This window comes from Hylobates moloch, unplaced genomic scaffold, assembly GCF_009828535.3.
Source record: "Hylobates moloch isolate HMO894 unplaced genomic scaffold, HMol_V3 SCAFFOLD_6, whole genome shotgun sequence".
Lineage (NCBI taxonomy): Eukaryota > Metazoa > Chordata > Mammalia > Primates > Hylobatidae > Hylobates > Hylobates moloch.
In genome coordinates, this window is record NW_026652281.1 from 67,273,759 (window position 1) to 67,288,778 (window position 15,020).

The 15,020-nt window shown below is 38.7% G+C and overlaps 1 protein-coding gene and 1 pseudogene across 1 annotated transcript in view; one reads left to right on the top strand and one right to left on the bottom strand.

Moving 5' to 3' along the window:
- Positions 1-15,020, bottom strand: part of MSH3 (mutS homolog 3) — a 226,955-nt gene that overhangs the window by 127,912 nt on the left and 84,023 nt on the right. The window contains exons 11-12 of the mRNA XM_058440757.1: positions 9,505-9,589; positions 6,740-6,849 (exon numbers count right to left, since the gene is read on the bottom strand). Of these exons, the coding sequence (XP_058296740.1) occupies positions 6,740-6,849; positions 9,505-9,589 (195 nt within the window). The remainder of the gene's footprint in view (positions 1-6,739; positions 6,850-9,504; positions 9,590-15,020) is intronic.
- Positions 4,539-5,017, top strand: LOC116471051 (S-phase kinase-associated protein 1-like; annotated as a pseudogene).

Genomic DNA, 15,020 nt, shown 5'->3' on the forward strand with positions numbered 1-15,020 from the left:
TGGTTATGTCTCTGCCAGGCTTTGGTATCAGGACGATGCTGGCTTCATAAAATGTGTTAGGGAGGATTCCCTCTTTTTCTATTGATTGGAATAGTTTCAGAAGGAATGGTACCAGTTCCTCCTTTGCAAACTGATATCTTATCCCTATTAACGCCTCAAACTACATCCTATTGAGACATGCTCTAACAAGTTAGTATGAGTTTATTTTGGTGCCAAAATTTTTTGAAATCTATGCAAAGTTTTTTCGTAATATGCATTTTCTATGAACTTTCTGAAGACCCCTTGTACAGATAATGTAAGACCCCTCATACATATTAAGTAAACACAGGTAAGAATCATGATAAACCCTATATGCTATCAATAAGTGATATAAGTTACATAATTTAGATTAGGAGGTCAAATAAAACCTCTCTGAAGATATTAATACAACGTTTTAAGCTGAGACCTCAAGTATAAGCAGTTAACCCTGTAAAGATTAAAGAGAAACAGAAGAATATTCTACGTAGAGAGACCACAAAGTACAAAGACTAACAACTGCAAAGACTTGAGAAAAAGCTTTGGGATGCTCAGGAACCAAACTATAGACAACAAAAGCAAAAACAGACGAATGGGATTGCATCAAACTAAAAGTCTCCTGCACAGCAAAAGAAACAATGAACAGAGTAAACAGACAACCCAGAGACTAGGAAAAAATATCTGCAAATCAAACACTGGATAAGGGGCTAATATACCAAATATACAGGGAACTCAAACTACTCAATAACAAGAAAAGAAATAACCCTATTTAAAAATGGGCAAAAGATCTGAATAGACAATTTTCAAAAGATATAAAAATGGCCAATGGATAAATGAAACAATGCTCAACATCTCTAATCAGAGAAATGCAAATTAAAACCACAATATATCACCTCACTCCTTTCAGATTAGTTATTATTTAAAAAGATGAAAGATAACAAGTATAGGTAAAGATGTGTAGAAAAGGGAACCCTTGTCCACTGTTGGTGGTATTATAATCAGTACAGTCACTTTGTAAAACAGTATGGAAGGTCCTCAAAAAACTAAAAATAGAATTACCATATGATCCAGCAATTCCATTTCTGGGTATATATCCAAAGGAATTGAAATCAGTATGTTGAAGAAATATCTGTACTCCCTATGTTCACTGCCACATTATTCACAATTGTCAAGATATGGAAACAACCAAAGTGTCCACCAATAGATGAACAGATTTTTTAAATGTGATACACACACACACACACACACACACATACACACACACATACACACTCTGCTATTCAGCCTTAAGAAAAAAAAGCAGGAAATTCTGTCATTTGACAATATGGATGAACCTAGAGGACATAATGCAAAGTGAAATAAGCCAGGCACAGACAGAGAAATACCATATGATCTCACTTATATGTAAAATCAAATAAAGTCAAACTCATAGAAGTAGAGATCAGATTGGTGGTTATCAGAGGCTAGGGGAGAGGGTAGATGGGGAAAAGAGAGATGCTGGTCAACTAGTGCAAAGTTTTGTTTAGACGAGAACAAGTTCTGGTGATCTATTGCATAGTATGGTGACTATAGTTAATGCACTGTATATGTGTCAAAATAGCTAAAAGAGGATTTTAAATGTTCTCACCAAAAGAAATAATAAATGTTTGAGGTGATAGATATATTAATTAGCCTGATTTGACCATTCTATAATGTATACATGTAATGAAATATCACATTGTACCCCATAAATACTGTGATGGTTAATACTGAATGTCAACTTGATTGGGTGGAAGGATGCAAAGTATTGTTCCTGGGTGTATCTGTGAGGGTATTGCCAAAGGAGATTAACATTTAGTCAGTGGACTAGGAGAGGCAGACTCACACTCAATCTGGGTGGGCACCATCTAATCAGCTGCCAGTGTGGCTAGGATAAAAGCAGGCAGAGAAACGTGGAAGGACTAGACTGGCTGAGTCTTGCGGCCTCCATCTTTCTCCTGTGCTGGATGCTTCCTCCCCTTGAACATCAGAATCTCAGTTCTTCAACTTTTGGACTCTTGGACCTTCACCAGTGGTTTGCCAGGGGCTCTCTGCCCTTTGGCGACAAACTGAAGGCTGCACTGTTGGCTTCCCTACTTTTGAGGTTTTGAGATTCAGACTGGCTTCCTTGCCCCTCAGCTTGCAGAGAGCCTATGGTGGGACTTCACCTTGTGATCATGTAAGTCAATACTCCTTATATACATCTATCCTATTAGTCCTCTCCCTCTACAGAACCCTGACTAATACAAATATATACAATTATTTGTCAATTAAAGATAAAACTTTACAAATTTTTAAATTAAAAAATGTAAAGTACGGGTAGAAGAAAGAGGTACTCATGAAAGAAACTAAATTTCTTTTTATTTTTAAAATATATAGTATGCTACTGAAAGTGGAATACCTCTAAGATAAACAAATCTGCCTTGGAAACTAATTATTTTGCTTAACTCACCATTTTAGGGACTCATGCCATATATCCCACCAATGAGTCTGGAACACAGACGCATCTCACGGTTTTCTTTTTTTCTCCTCTACCAATATTTACAAGGAGAATTTGCATTATCAGGCTTTTTGACAAAACCAATGACATACATATGGGTGTGTGTGTGTGCATGTGTGTGTATGTGTGTGTGTAAATAAAAGATTGACAAGACTATATCAACTGAAAGAAGTCCAAAGACAGAGCCTCAAAAAAAATGAATTCAATATAATCTAATTTTAAAAGGCCTTAAGAATAATGGCATGCCAATGTGACATTCATTTATTTAAAAAAAAAACTACACTGAAGAATCTTCTTGCCTAAAATTAGCAGAACTGATAAAAACTATAGGTGAGAACACATAAGAAAAAATAACCTATTTATAAAAGCTAATGTGATATCAGTACAGTAAAATCCAGCCTCAATAATCTAAGCGAACTCTTTGAATCAGTCAGTAAGTATAAAGTAAAAACCATTTTTACTTTCTAAAAGTCACTAGTAAAATTTTGCACCAAAGAGACCATTTTATAGAATAAAAAGTGACGGGAGTGGAAAGTCTTCTGAAACTTGAATGCCTGATCCTAGACTTATGAACTACGTGTTTGCCCTTAAGAGCTAGAACAAAATAAAAATACAAAGAGGAGCTTAAGGGATTTAGGAGAATTCATGGATAACTGACAAACAATGGGATCTTGCAGAACCTGGGGAGATATGCATTATTTTGCTGAATCCCCTCTCATCCATTATTTGTTCTACGATCTCACTGTAGAAAACCAGACCCTAAACTAACCTTTGGCAGTCAACGTCAGAGACAGAATATTTGTCTGGATGAGCCACCGATGTGATCAGCAAGGCACTTATGTCAGTATAAATAACAACACCATCATGCCTCACTTAATGATGGGGATACATTCTGGAAAATGCATTGTTAGGCAATTTTGTCATTCTATGGACATTACAGAGCATATAGTTACATAAAATTAGATAGTACAGCCCACAGCACACCTAGGCCATGTGGTACAGTATACTGCTCCTAGGCCAAAACCTGGACAGCATGTTACTCTACTAAATACTGTAGGCTACTGTAACACACTGGTAAGTATTTGTGTGTCTAAACATTTCTAAACATAGAAAACACCTCTGTATATGCAATCCCCCAAGGACCAAAATGTTGTCATGTGGTACATGACTAATTATATAGCTGAGCCACTGACTAATCAGCAGATTCTCTCCAGGTATTTGTTTGGAATATGTTGCAAGTGCCATTAAAATTAAACTGGAATTCTTTTGAAATCGATTTTAATAGATTAGGAGGATAAAAGTTTAAAAACCATGACCTAAAATAAAAGGGCAAAGAAAAGTTTCGTGTGTTTGTTTTTGGCTAACATCAGTGTTAGGTCAGTGAAAAGTTCATACTTGAAAACATCAGTGTTGAATGCCTGGCATATTTTCTCTCTGCCTTTCTGGGAAGGTAGGATCCCCAGAGATACATGATTTGGCGCCTAACAACAGACAACATGGTCTACTAGATTTATCTCAGATTAATCCTAGGTACACAAAAAAAAGAAATTTAACATTGGAAATAAAAAATTTTAATTGACATGGAAAAGTCTGCTAGTGAGTCTGTTTCTGCTGTAACAAGTAAGCAAAAACACAGTCAGAATGGTAGTAGATGTTTAGGCAGCCTTTCCAGCAGCCACAATGCTGCATCCCTTACACTGTTGTCCACAGAAAGCCATCTTGTCTGCGTCTGCTCTACAAGGTCTGCTTATTTCATTAGAATGCTGAACTAAAGGAGATAGTTCCATTTTCAGGATTTCTTCTTTACCTCATCAGTTTCCCATGTCTTAAGGTCTTTATGGCTAAGAAAAGAAATCGGAGTGACCCACTAAATCTGAAAAGATTTGGTAATTATCATCATCCAAACCATGTCTTGAGTGTCCTTGTCCTCTGCTTTCCTCTTCTTTGTTGACGTCGCCCTGCTCTCATGAGCCTCTGGCCAGTGGTCTCCTTAAGCTCAAACACCATGCCGTCAATTAAGGTGCTGAGTTCTGATGGGGAGATATTCAATGTGGAAATTGCCAAACAATCTGTGACTATCAAGACCATGTTGGAAGATTTGAGAACGGATGGAGATAATGACCCAGCTCCTCTACCAAAGTTAATGCAGCGATATTTTTAAAAGGTCATTTGGTGGTGTACCCACCACAAAAATGGCCCTCCTCCTCCCGAGGATGATGCGAACAAAGAAAACGAACAGAGGAGATCCCTCCTTAGGACCAACAATTCCTGAAAGTCGATCAAGGAATACTTTTTCTACTTCTTCTGCCTGCAAACTACTTAGACATCAAAGGTTTGCTTGATGTTACACGCAAGATTGTTGCCAATACGATCAAGGAGAAAAGTCCTGAGAAGATTCGCAAGACTTCCAATACCAAAAATGACTTTACTGAAGAAGAGGAAACCCAGGTACGCCAAGAGAACCAGTGGTGTGAACAGAAGTGAAATGTCCTTGACGCCATCACACTGTAAGGATTGTTCCAAATACTAGCTGCCCTGCTCTGTTTATAATTGTTAATATCAGACAAAGAGCAGAGAAATGCAGCAGCAAATCAATCGTTATGAGCAGAATATTGTCCTCAGTGAATGTGTGGTGTGAATACAGATTCCAAACCTATGGCTGAGTTTCTCATAGTATGATCAAGTTTCTTTTTTCTTTGCTCTGAATAAAACTGTACTGTGGGTTCTCTATAGAAGGCAGCATTTTGGGCTTTCCCTCTTTTTTGTAAAGTGATGTCTGCCTAGATTATTGTCCAGTTAATTTTAGTGACCTTTTAAAGTTGGCATTGTAAAAAAAACAAATTGCAAAAGAAAAAGAAGAAAACAACAGCAAAACCCGTAACAGTGTCTTCAAGCCTATCACCAACATTAACATCTGCAATCTTTTATTGAAAATAGTGACTATTTATTAATCACAGAGTAACACGGGGCTAATAACAGCATCTGCTTAGTGAGGCTGCTGTGCAGTTTAAAACAGACAATGCTCATAAAGCTCCTAGCATACTATGTGGTGTAAGATAGAGAGCTCAAAATTTTATTCCTTACAGCAACGCTGTGATGAGGTGTTCCACCATGTCAAAGGTGAGAACACTGAGGATTAGTGGGAGTGACTCACTCAGTTGACAGAGCCAACACATAGCAGTTCTCTTCACCATCATGCCATATTCACTCTGGTCTAGCCAGAGGTATAACTATGCAGGATAATGGCTTGTTCCTGCTAAGGTCTCTGGAGTCAATGCTGGTTTTAAATCTTATATTTATCTCTACCAGCTATGAAACACTGAGCAAGTTAGTGAAGCTCTCTGAATCTGATTCCTCATTTCAACGACCTATCTCAGAAGGTGATTTTGAGTATTAAACACCAGTAAATAGAAAGTGTGCAATAAATAACAGTTTTCATTCAATAAACATTAACTGGGCTTCTACTAAGTGCCAGGCACTGTTCTAGGTCAGAATCTCCAAATTTATCTGCATATCAGAATCATCTGGGTAAAATTTAAATCTCAACTCCCTACTCATGCTGGAAACCAATTAAATCACAATTTATGGGGGTTGGACACAGGCATGAGTATTTTGTGAGGCATCCCAGGTGATTCCGATGTGCAGACAACCTTGGAAATCACTGAATGTTAGGCACTGGATTCAAGTATCTTCCCTTAGGGAGCTCCAACTTTACTCACTCTACTCTTCTAAGCATTTCACACCTAACCCCTCTTTTGGACTCCTTGCTATTACTGCTGTAGCTCAGGTCCTCGGCACCTCTCCATGAACTTGCTAACTTGACCCCACTACTACTACCACTTAGTCCCCTCCTGCACACAAGCCCAGCTCTGATGATATCAGCCCCATGCTCAGAATCACTGAATGAACTCCCTCTAGCTATCAACTCCTCAGTCTAGCCTTCAAAGCCCTCCACAAAAGGCATCTCTCCTCACTATCCTGGGACAACGCCCTATGTCTGCCAATCTGCAAGCAGACTCATTCATGAGAATGAGGAAAAAAATCCTTGTAATACTAGAGAGCCAGTCTATTGCTCAGTTATAAAATAAAATGTTCTCCAATTTAAAACTGTGTTCTTAAAAACAATGGTAACCTTGGTTTTAAAATGCCTTTAATTTCACAATTTTATAATTTCAGATTAAACACCCCAAAAAGAATTCCTTTTACCTTAATTTAAGGAGTGGCTGGGTCACCCACTTCTTTAACTTCCGTCTCCCAAATGAAGTTTTAGTGTGGTCTAAAACCCACAGCAAACTTCCTTTGGTTTTCATATCAGTCTAAGAAAGACCAGAAAACAAGTTTTATTAACTAGACAATTATTTGTGACAAATTGTTATTTCATATACCCCGATTCTAAATGTCACATATACCTAGCACAATGTGGCTCATAACAGGTGTTCATTTAACGTTTGACAGATGAATACATACATACAGAATGAAGTACTGACATGTTACACAGAAAAGGGATCGTTTATAGTTTTTGGTTACCTAAGAATAAATTATTCAGAAGATTCTTTTGAAATGTACGCTTATCTAAGCATCTTTAAAATATAATTGCATACTTTCCTGCCTTGGGAAATACAACATGGTGAAGATGACTTAATTTTCCGTTGGTATTCCACAGTTACCATTTTATAAACCAATACTCTCATGACAACACTGAACAAGGTGCTGGAGACAGACATGAACCTGCACTGCACTCTAGGTATTTACCCAGGAAGGACTGTATTTTAGTTTGTTTTACTAAATCCCTAGAAAAGTTTGCTTTTGCCACTTAAAATTTGGGTCCTTAAAAAAAAATCACAATTAACTAGACATAATTAATTTCACCAAGGTTTCACAGTGGTATTACAAAGCCCACTGAGACATTTAAAGCTTGAGACCTGAAACAGCTGTTTCCACTTGAGTTGGGTTTTTTTAATCCTTTCTTTTTTTCCTTCTCCTCTGTAAGTAGCTACTTCCAGAGTACCTCCTATGTGCTGAACATAGCAAGGACATGGTCCCACCCTCAGGGTGCATATAGACAAGTTGGAAAAAGACTCATAATTAGGATACAATGCCACCTGCCAGGAATCAACTAGAAAAGGTGTGACATAAGCTCTCAGGCCTCAGGAGTTCAACGGAGGGAGCACAGAGAAGGTACAAGGTCACAAAGGTTCTTCTGAGGATGGCTGGACAGGCTAAGGAGGGCAGTTCAGATCAGCAGCAGCACTGCTCCTGAGACCAGAGCTTGACTGGCCTGACTGGGGTAAAGGGTCCCGTGAGGAGGCCAATTCCCTGACACCCCTGGAGAAGCAGGCTCAGACAAGAGAGGAGGGAGAGACACGTGTCCTATTTTATCCTTGTTCTTGCTGACACCCAACTCCTACCCTGCACCTCTTTCCATTGCTCCTTGGAAAGGTGGGTGGGGGGTGTGGGGGTGAAGTTGAGGGACAAAGACAAGCACAAGATGTTAATTCTCAGCTTCTGCTTCTAAAATGGTGCAAGGCCCAATAAAGGAAGGAATTTTGAAGGGTATTTTGATTCTAGATGATTTCTGCCTTAGGAATTTGATTTCAGAACTGACTCTGTTGTAGTAGGATTTGAACAGGGAAGATGCAACAGAAGCAAGGAACGCTGACAATGCCAGGGGTGGCAGCAGGCTGACTATCGGCACTCCTTCAGCCGAGAAATGTCTCTTTATTCCTACTACTTATTTCCTATCATGGAGATGGCTACAGAATTGATGAGAGAGACCGGCAAGACAGATCCTCAGCTTTTGGATGATGACAAGATAAAAATGTTACTGAACAAAAATACATCTGAATTCAGCATACTAGGACAGACTGGAACAGGAAGAAATTGAGAGAAACTAGTTAATAATATGCAGATTCAGGAGTCAGGAGAATAAATTCAGTGTTTAATTTGCGATAGTAATAAATATTTCTGAAGAGTTTTAACTCCTTTGACTCAGATGGTTCAGATGATTCTCCACTACTTAATCAAATGGCGTTGGGTTGCTTTTTATCTCTATTACTTTGTTAGGATAACATTAATTTTATAATGTAATGTCTCATCTTCCCAAGTGATAATTTAATAAATGAAAGTAGTAAGTTTAATCTCCCCGTTATCTTCCTAATTCATCAACAAAGGACAAATAAACAATGAAAGTTTGTGAACTGAGGTCGGTGCGTTGGCTCACGCCTGTAATCCTAGGATTTTGGGAGGCCAAGGCAAGTGGATCACCTGAGGTCAAGAGTTCGAGACCAGCCTGGCCAACATGGCAAAACCCTGTCTCTACTAAAAATACAAAAATTAGCCAGGTGTGGTGGTGGGTGCCTGTAATCCCAGCTACTAGGGAGGCTGAGGCAGGAGAACCACTTGAACCCAAGAGGTAGAGGTTGCAGTGAGCCAATATCACGTCACTTCATTCAACCGAGCCTGGGCAACAGAGCGAGACTCTGTCTCAAAGAAGAAAAAAAAAAAGAAAGAAAGTTTGCGAACTGAAATGTTATGCATCTTACAGTCAAACTGAATATCCCAGAAACCTGTTTTATAACCTGAATAATGAAATAAGACTGCAAACATTTCAACAAAAAGTTAAAGGTATATAGAAAAATATAACCAAGTAGACCAAAAAAAACCCACTTCATATTAATTTTCAGTGACGATGCCTTTCCAAAAAACTACCTGATACAGAAATGATGTTACAGAAATTGTCAGGATAAGCATGCCCCTCAGTCATTAAAAAGGACAGCTCCATCATTCCCCCCAAAAAACCCAGAAGTATTATGTACAGTTCATTCTCCAAAAAGTGCTACAGTTATCAATTAATAGTGCAGTCAGCTAAAGACACTATATTTTCACCTGTATCTCTAAAAACAGACTGCTGCCTTACTCAGAAGTTTTTTCCAAAACCATTTATAATCAACTAGCCCTTATATTTGCCTGACCTGATTCTGCAGGATTTCCAGATTCCTTAATGTTGTTCCATTAATTGTCATAAATTCCATTTTACTTGATAGCTGTTTAAAATTCCTGTAAAAGAATCAAATATAATTAGCCTAGATGTAAGTGCATAAAGAAATAAAAAAACTAATTCAGGAACTAGAAACATTCTGGCTACATTATGGCAAAAATTAGCATTCTCATAGGAAATCAAAAAAAAGGAGCAAAATGAAAATTCATCAGGCTGTTGTATTCCATTAATGCTGGTGCTGTTAAGTAGATTGATGCAAGACAAAGATAGTTACTCTAACAAAAAAAAACAAGAACAGGAAAGGGAAGTAATGGTAACAACATTTTGTTTTGGTTTTGCTCTAGGAATAGAACCAAACATGGTCTTTTATCATTAGCCAAGCACAGTGGTCACAGCTTCATGAAAAGCTGTGCAATCAGCTAGAAAAATATGTCAAGGTACTTAAAACTGTCCTCCTTATTCTTTAGCATGAGATCATCTTGATAAATACTTTTAATCAAGATTCTAGGCCAGGCGCAGTGGCTCACACCTGTAATCCCAGCACTTTGGGAGGCTGAGGCAGGCGGATCACCTGAGGTGAGGAGTTCGAAACCAGCCTGGCCAACATGGCAAAACCTCGTCTCTACTAAAAAATATAAAAATTAGCCAGGCATGGTGGCACGGACCTGTAGTCCCAGCTACTCGGGAGGCTGAGGCACAAGAATCGCTTGAACCGGGGAGGCAGAGATTGCAGTGAGCTGAGATCATGCCACTGCACTCCAACCTGGGCAACAGAGTGAGACTACATCTTGGCCAAAAAAAAAAAAAAGATTCTAACATATGCAACAAGTGTTATTTACTCTGTAATTAACAACACACATGCAGCCGGGCACAGTGGCTCAAGCCTGTAATCCCAGCACTTTGGGAGGCCAAGGCAGGTGGATCACGAGGTCAAGAGATGGAGACCATCCTGGCCAACCAACATGATGAAACCCCGTCTCTACTAAAAATACAAAAATTAGCTGGGCGTAGTGGGGCACGCCTGTAGTCCCAGCAACTCGGGAGGCTGAGGGAGGAGAATTGCTTGAACCCGGGAGGTGGAGGTTGCAGTGAGCCGAGATTGTGCCACTGCACTCCAGCCCAGGTGACAGTGTGTGACTCCGTCTCCAAAAAAAAAGAAAAAAGAAAAAAAACACACATTACCATGGCCGCATTTAGTGGGTATAAAACACTGTTATTTCCTTAAACTCAGTTAAAGCATTCACACTTTCCTTATTGTCCCAGTATCTATCCAAAACAAAATTAGAAGTTCAATAAATTTCAAAAAGATTTGAGAATGAGCTACAGCATGACTAATAAATGTATGTACAATTCCAATTCGTGTTAAGAACTACTAATCAATGCAGTACTAATGCAGTAATTCAATTTCCCTTATCAGCCAGTCCTTAAATGTTTCTGTCAACAGCCCTTACAGGCTTGACAGCTTATTTTTAAAGGCAAGGAAAATAACAGCAGGTCACTAAATTATTTAACAAAAGAAAGGCATAAGTGTTTGTGCTATAAACCTACTGCCCTTCTCATAGCTGTAATGAAATTTAGGTAACATCCAGTTTCCCGAGTTAAGAAAACAAGCCCTCACCCAGAACTTTACAGAACCTAAAATCAGAGCCCGAAAAACCAGTACCCAAAAAGAGATTCCTTCACTTCTAGATGACTGCTTTGACTAAGGCCCCAAAGCCCTGGAAAAGAGAAATTACTTTACCTCAAATTAGGAACGTTGCCTAGTAACTCAATGCTGTCCTTTGGTAGTGTAATGTATCTGTGACAGGTTTGATCTAGCTTCCAAAGAATGATAATCTGTTAATGATTTTCAGAGGGAAGCAACTCCAAAACTGAAGGATAGCAAGTGTTCAGCCCTTTCTCTCCCTCTGGTAGCAGTTAACTTAATTTGTCTTGAATTACAGCAATTTATGTTGTGCCTCTACCCTCCTTAATAGATCTAAGCGCCCTGAAGGCAATCATTTTGTACCACCTGTAGGGCTTAGTGGACAGTAGAGGCTCTACAAATATCTGCCATCTTCCTATGGGAAAACCAGGTTGGGTTTATATTTTTCCCTTTGAATCACAAAGCTCCAGAAATGTCTGTGAAATAGCCAGACAGTTATAAAATGTAAAACATTATTTACAGGAAGAAACAATTAGGCAGTGATTGGCTATGTAGCTGACAAGAGCTCACATGAATTCATGGTCAAAGATCTAAGTTGGAAGTTTGGCTGATAGCCTGGGCTCTGAGTTGGTATCTAACCAGTTACCCATATGTTTAGATATGAGTCCTTACTTCCGCTGTTCTGACAATTAGGTTTAACAAAGCCCATCCTAGGGGTGACTAGTTAACATGTTAGTGCCCTAATCAGACATCGACCCTAGAAGGGTGCTTAGCTGCCATCGTTGTTTATTTGGGTTATAACAGAATGCCTCAGAATGGGCAGTTTGTAAACAGAAGTTTATTGCTCAGAGTTCTGGAGGCTGTCAAGTCCAAGATCAAGGTGCCAGCAGATTTGGCGTCTGGTGAGGGCTCAGTCCCCATAGATGGCACCTTCTGTGTGTCTTCACATGGAGGAGGGACAGTTCCTTTAAGTCTTTTCTATTAATATAAGGGCATTAATCCCATTTACAAACAATCTGCCCTCATAACCTAATCATTTAGTAAAAGGCCCCTTCTTAATACCTCCACAGTAGTGATTAGGTTTCAACATGTGAATTTTGAAGGACACAAACATCCAGGCCATAACAGTTGGCATGAGACTAATCAAGAAACCACAAACTAGCAGCCTCTCCTAAAAGCATCTCAGCTCACTGCCTTTATCTTCTGTCAACAACAGATGTGTAAGACATAATTTTTCACTGTGGTATGGAAGTTTGTAGGCTGTCCAGAAATACTGCCCAGTTGCCTCCTCCCTCACATGAACAGGGTATAATAATCCTATAAATCCAACAGCCCATACCCTAAGGGATGGTGTTTCAGGCTTAGGATTCTGAAAGCATCCCCTGTTCTACCAATTATCTCAGGGTTTGTTCCCTGACTCCAACTAAAAGTGAACTGTCCCTATTATAATGTTGCATATGCTTCAAGTGAACCACTGAAACAAGGTACTGTCAGAATACCAAAAAGACAGAATTGGAATTTCATAGAGCTAGAGAAGAGTTTACATGACTGTTCTTGTGCCTGCTTGCTAAAAAGTATCTAAATGAGTGGCAGAATTCAGTTGGAATTAACCCACTACCTGGTATACAGGTGGTGGGGTAGAAGGCTTACAGCCTTCATCTACATATAATTACCAAATATCTGCAATATCAAAAAGAAACCAGTAACTGTGAACAACCAAGTTGGTTTTTAAGTTAGCTCACAACCCCAGACCTTTAGAGAGCAAAGGTATAGGTTATTTTAATTAATGGTATTAACGTAAGTATTAATGTGTTGTGTCTGTGGTTTTTTATTTGGTTGGTTATGGGTGTTTTTGTTTTTTCTTTTTGCTGTGTGTGTTTTTGTTTTTTCTTTTTGTCCTTACTAAACAAGTAATCTAAATTTCAAATCAGATGCAGTAAGAGTTTTTTTTAAATTGACATCTACATTGATTTTAATAAAAGATCAACCACTGGGCAATCTTAAATCAGACTGATTCCCATCTAGAATAATTATCAAGCAACTACAAGAAGGACTAACCACGCTTCTGGAGTTCCCATATATTTCATAAGTATTTATAAGTATAAATTTATACGTATTCTGGAGTTGGAGTCTTCCTTCCCAATAGAAATGAAATTTCCTTCTGTTAGCACCTATTTCCACTAGAATTCTATATATTTTTGAACTAAGGGTTATATCTCCCAGCATCCTAAAGTATCCAATAGTATCTGATCACTGACATGAAACACTCAAGCAATTCTAAATTATTTATCCTTGTGGAAGAAGACAAATTCTATGTGCTTTGAAATGAAACTCACCAACAACGTCTGGCTAGAATTCATGCTGTGTGAACCTGCATAGAAATCTTATATATAACATGGGAAAATAGTTTTATCAATATTTCAGACACCAAAAATACAATAGATGCTTTTTTTCCCTCAATAGTGGGAGGGAAACATCTTTGCCAAAAGCTGGACAGAGAAATCAACTCCATATTCCTCTAACCCTACTTAAAAAAAAAGACTGAGACAAAGGCAATAAGGGTACAGAACTTATTTAAATATCATTTTAAAATGGAAACAACGACAAAAACTACCATATAACACATGAAATCTATTGCTGAAAATATTTCTGTGTGTACAGCTTTCAGAGTTCATAAATTCACCATTTGTCTAACTTTTTGGCAGTTAATTTGACTTATAAAATATACACTGTATTATATTACAAAACTTCAGGGTTGTAGATTCACTTATAATTGATTTGTAATTAAACAACATGACTAACTTTGCATTCCTAAATCCTGCCAATAAGCCCATTAGAAAGGCAAATAATGAGAAAGGTGTATGTTGAGCCCACAAGACCACTGCCAGGTTCAATGATTCATGGTATATACACAGGACTCGACATAGAATAATACTAACAGCTATGATTTACTACAGTGAAAGAATGCAAAGCAAAATCAGGCAAAGGAAAAGGTGCCTGAGGCAAAGTCCAGGGGGAACCGGGCATCTAAGAATCCTCTCCAGGCGGAGTCACAAAGGATGCACTTAAATTTCCCCAGCAATGAATTGTAACAACACGTGTGAAATGCTGTCCACCAGGGAACTCATTAGAGACTCAGCACCCATGGTTTCTATGCTGGACTGGTCCCACAGGCACCATCTCCCTACCACGTACCAAAATTCCAGCTCCAAGAAAGTAGGTGATCAGCATAAACCACACTGTCTGCACAAACAGTTAAGGCACAGTGAGCCACTCTCATCAGGAAATGGTGAAAACTCTCCCAAAATTCAAGGTCCCAGACTCCAATCAATGGCGAAGCTTGCAGGAAGGGCTTTCTAAGGAAAGCTTTGTGATCAGGCCTGCTATGTTAATTTTTTGCACATCCCTCTTTTTAAATTCTACTCTAAAACTATATGTATTACATTTATTCGCTATTATGTTCTTTCAAGTTTACGCTTCAGTCCTAAATTGATCTTTTTCTTTATACTTCTTTCTTAAATCCAATCACCTCATTTCCAATCTTTCATACTTCTTATTGATGTTCTTTCACATCTAGTATCATTTTCTTAGTGTCTTTTAGCTCATTTTAAAACAGTAGTTTTTTTTTTGAGGGGGGGTAGGCGGGGGACGGACTCTCGCTCAGTCACCCAGGCTGGAGTGCAACGGCGCGATCTCAGCTCACTGCAACCTCCGCCTCTCGGTTTCAAGCAATTCTCCCACCTCAGCCTCCTGAGTAGCTAGGATTACAGGTACTTGCCCAGCTAATTTTTTGTATTTTTGGAGAGATGGAATTTCACCATGTTGGCCAGGCTGGTCTTGAACTC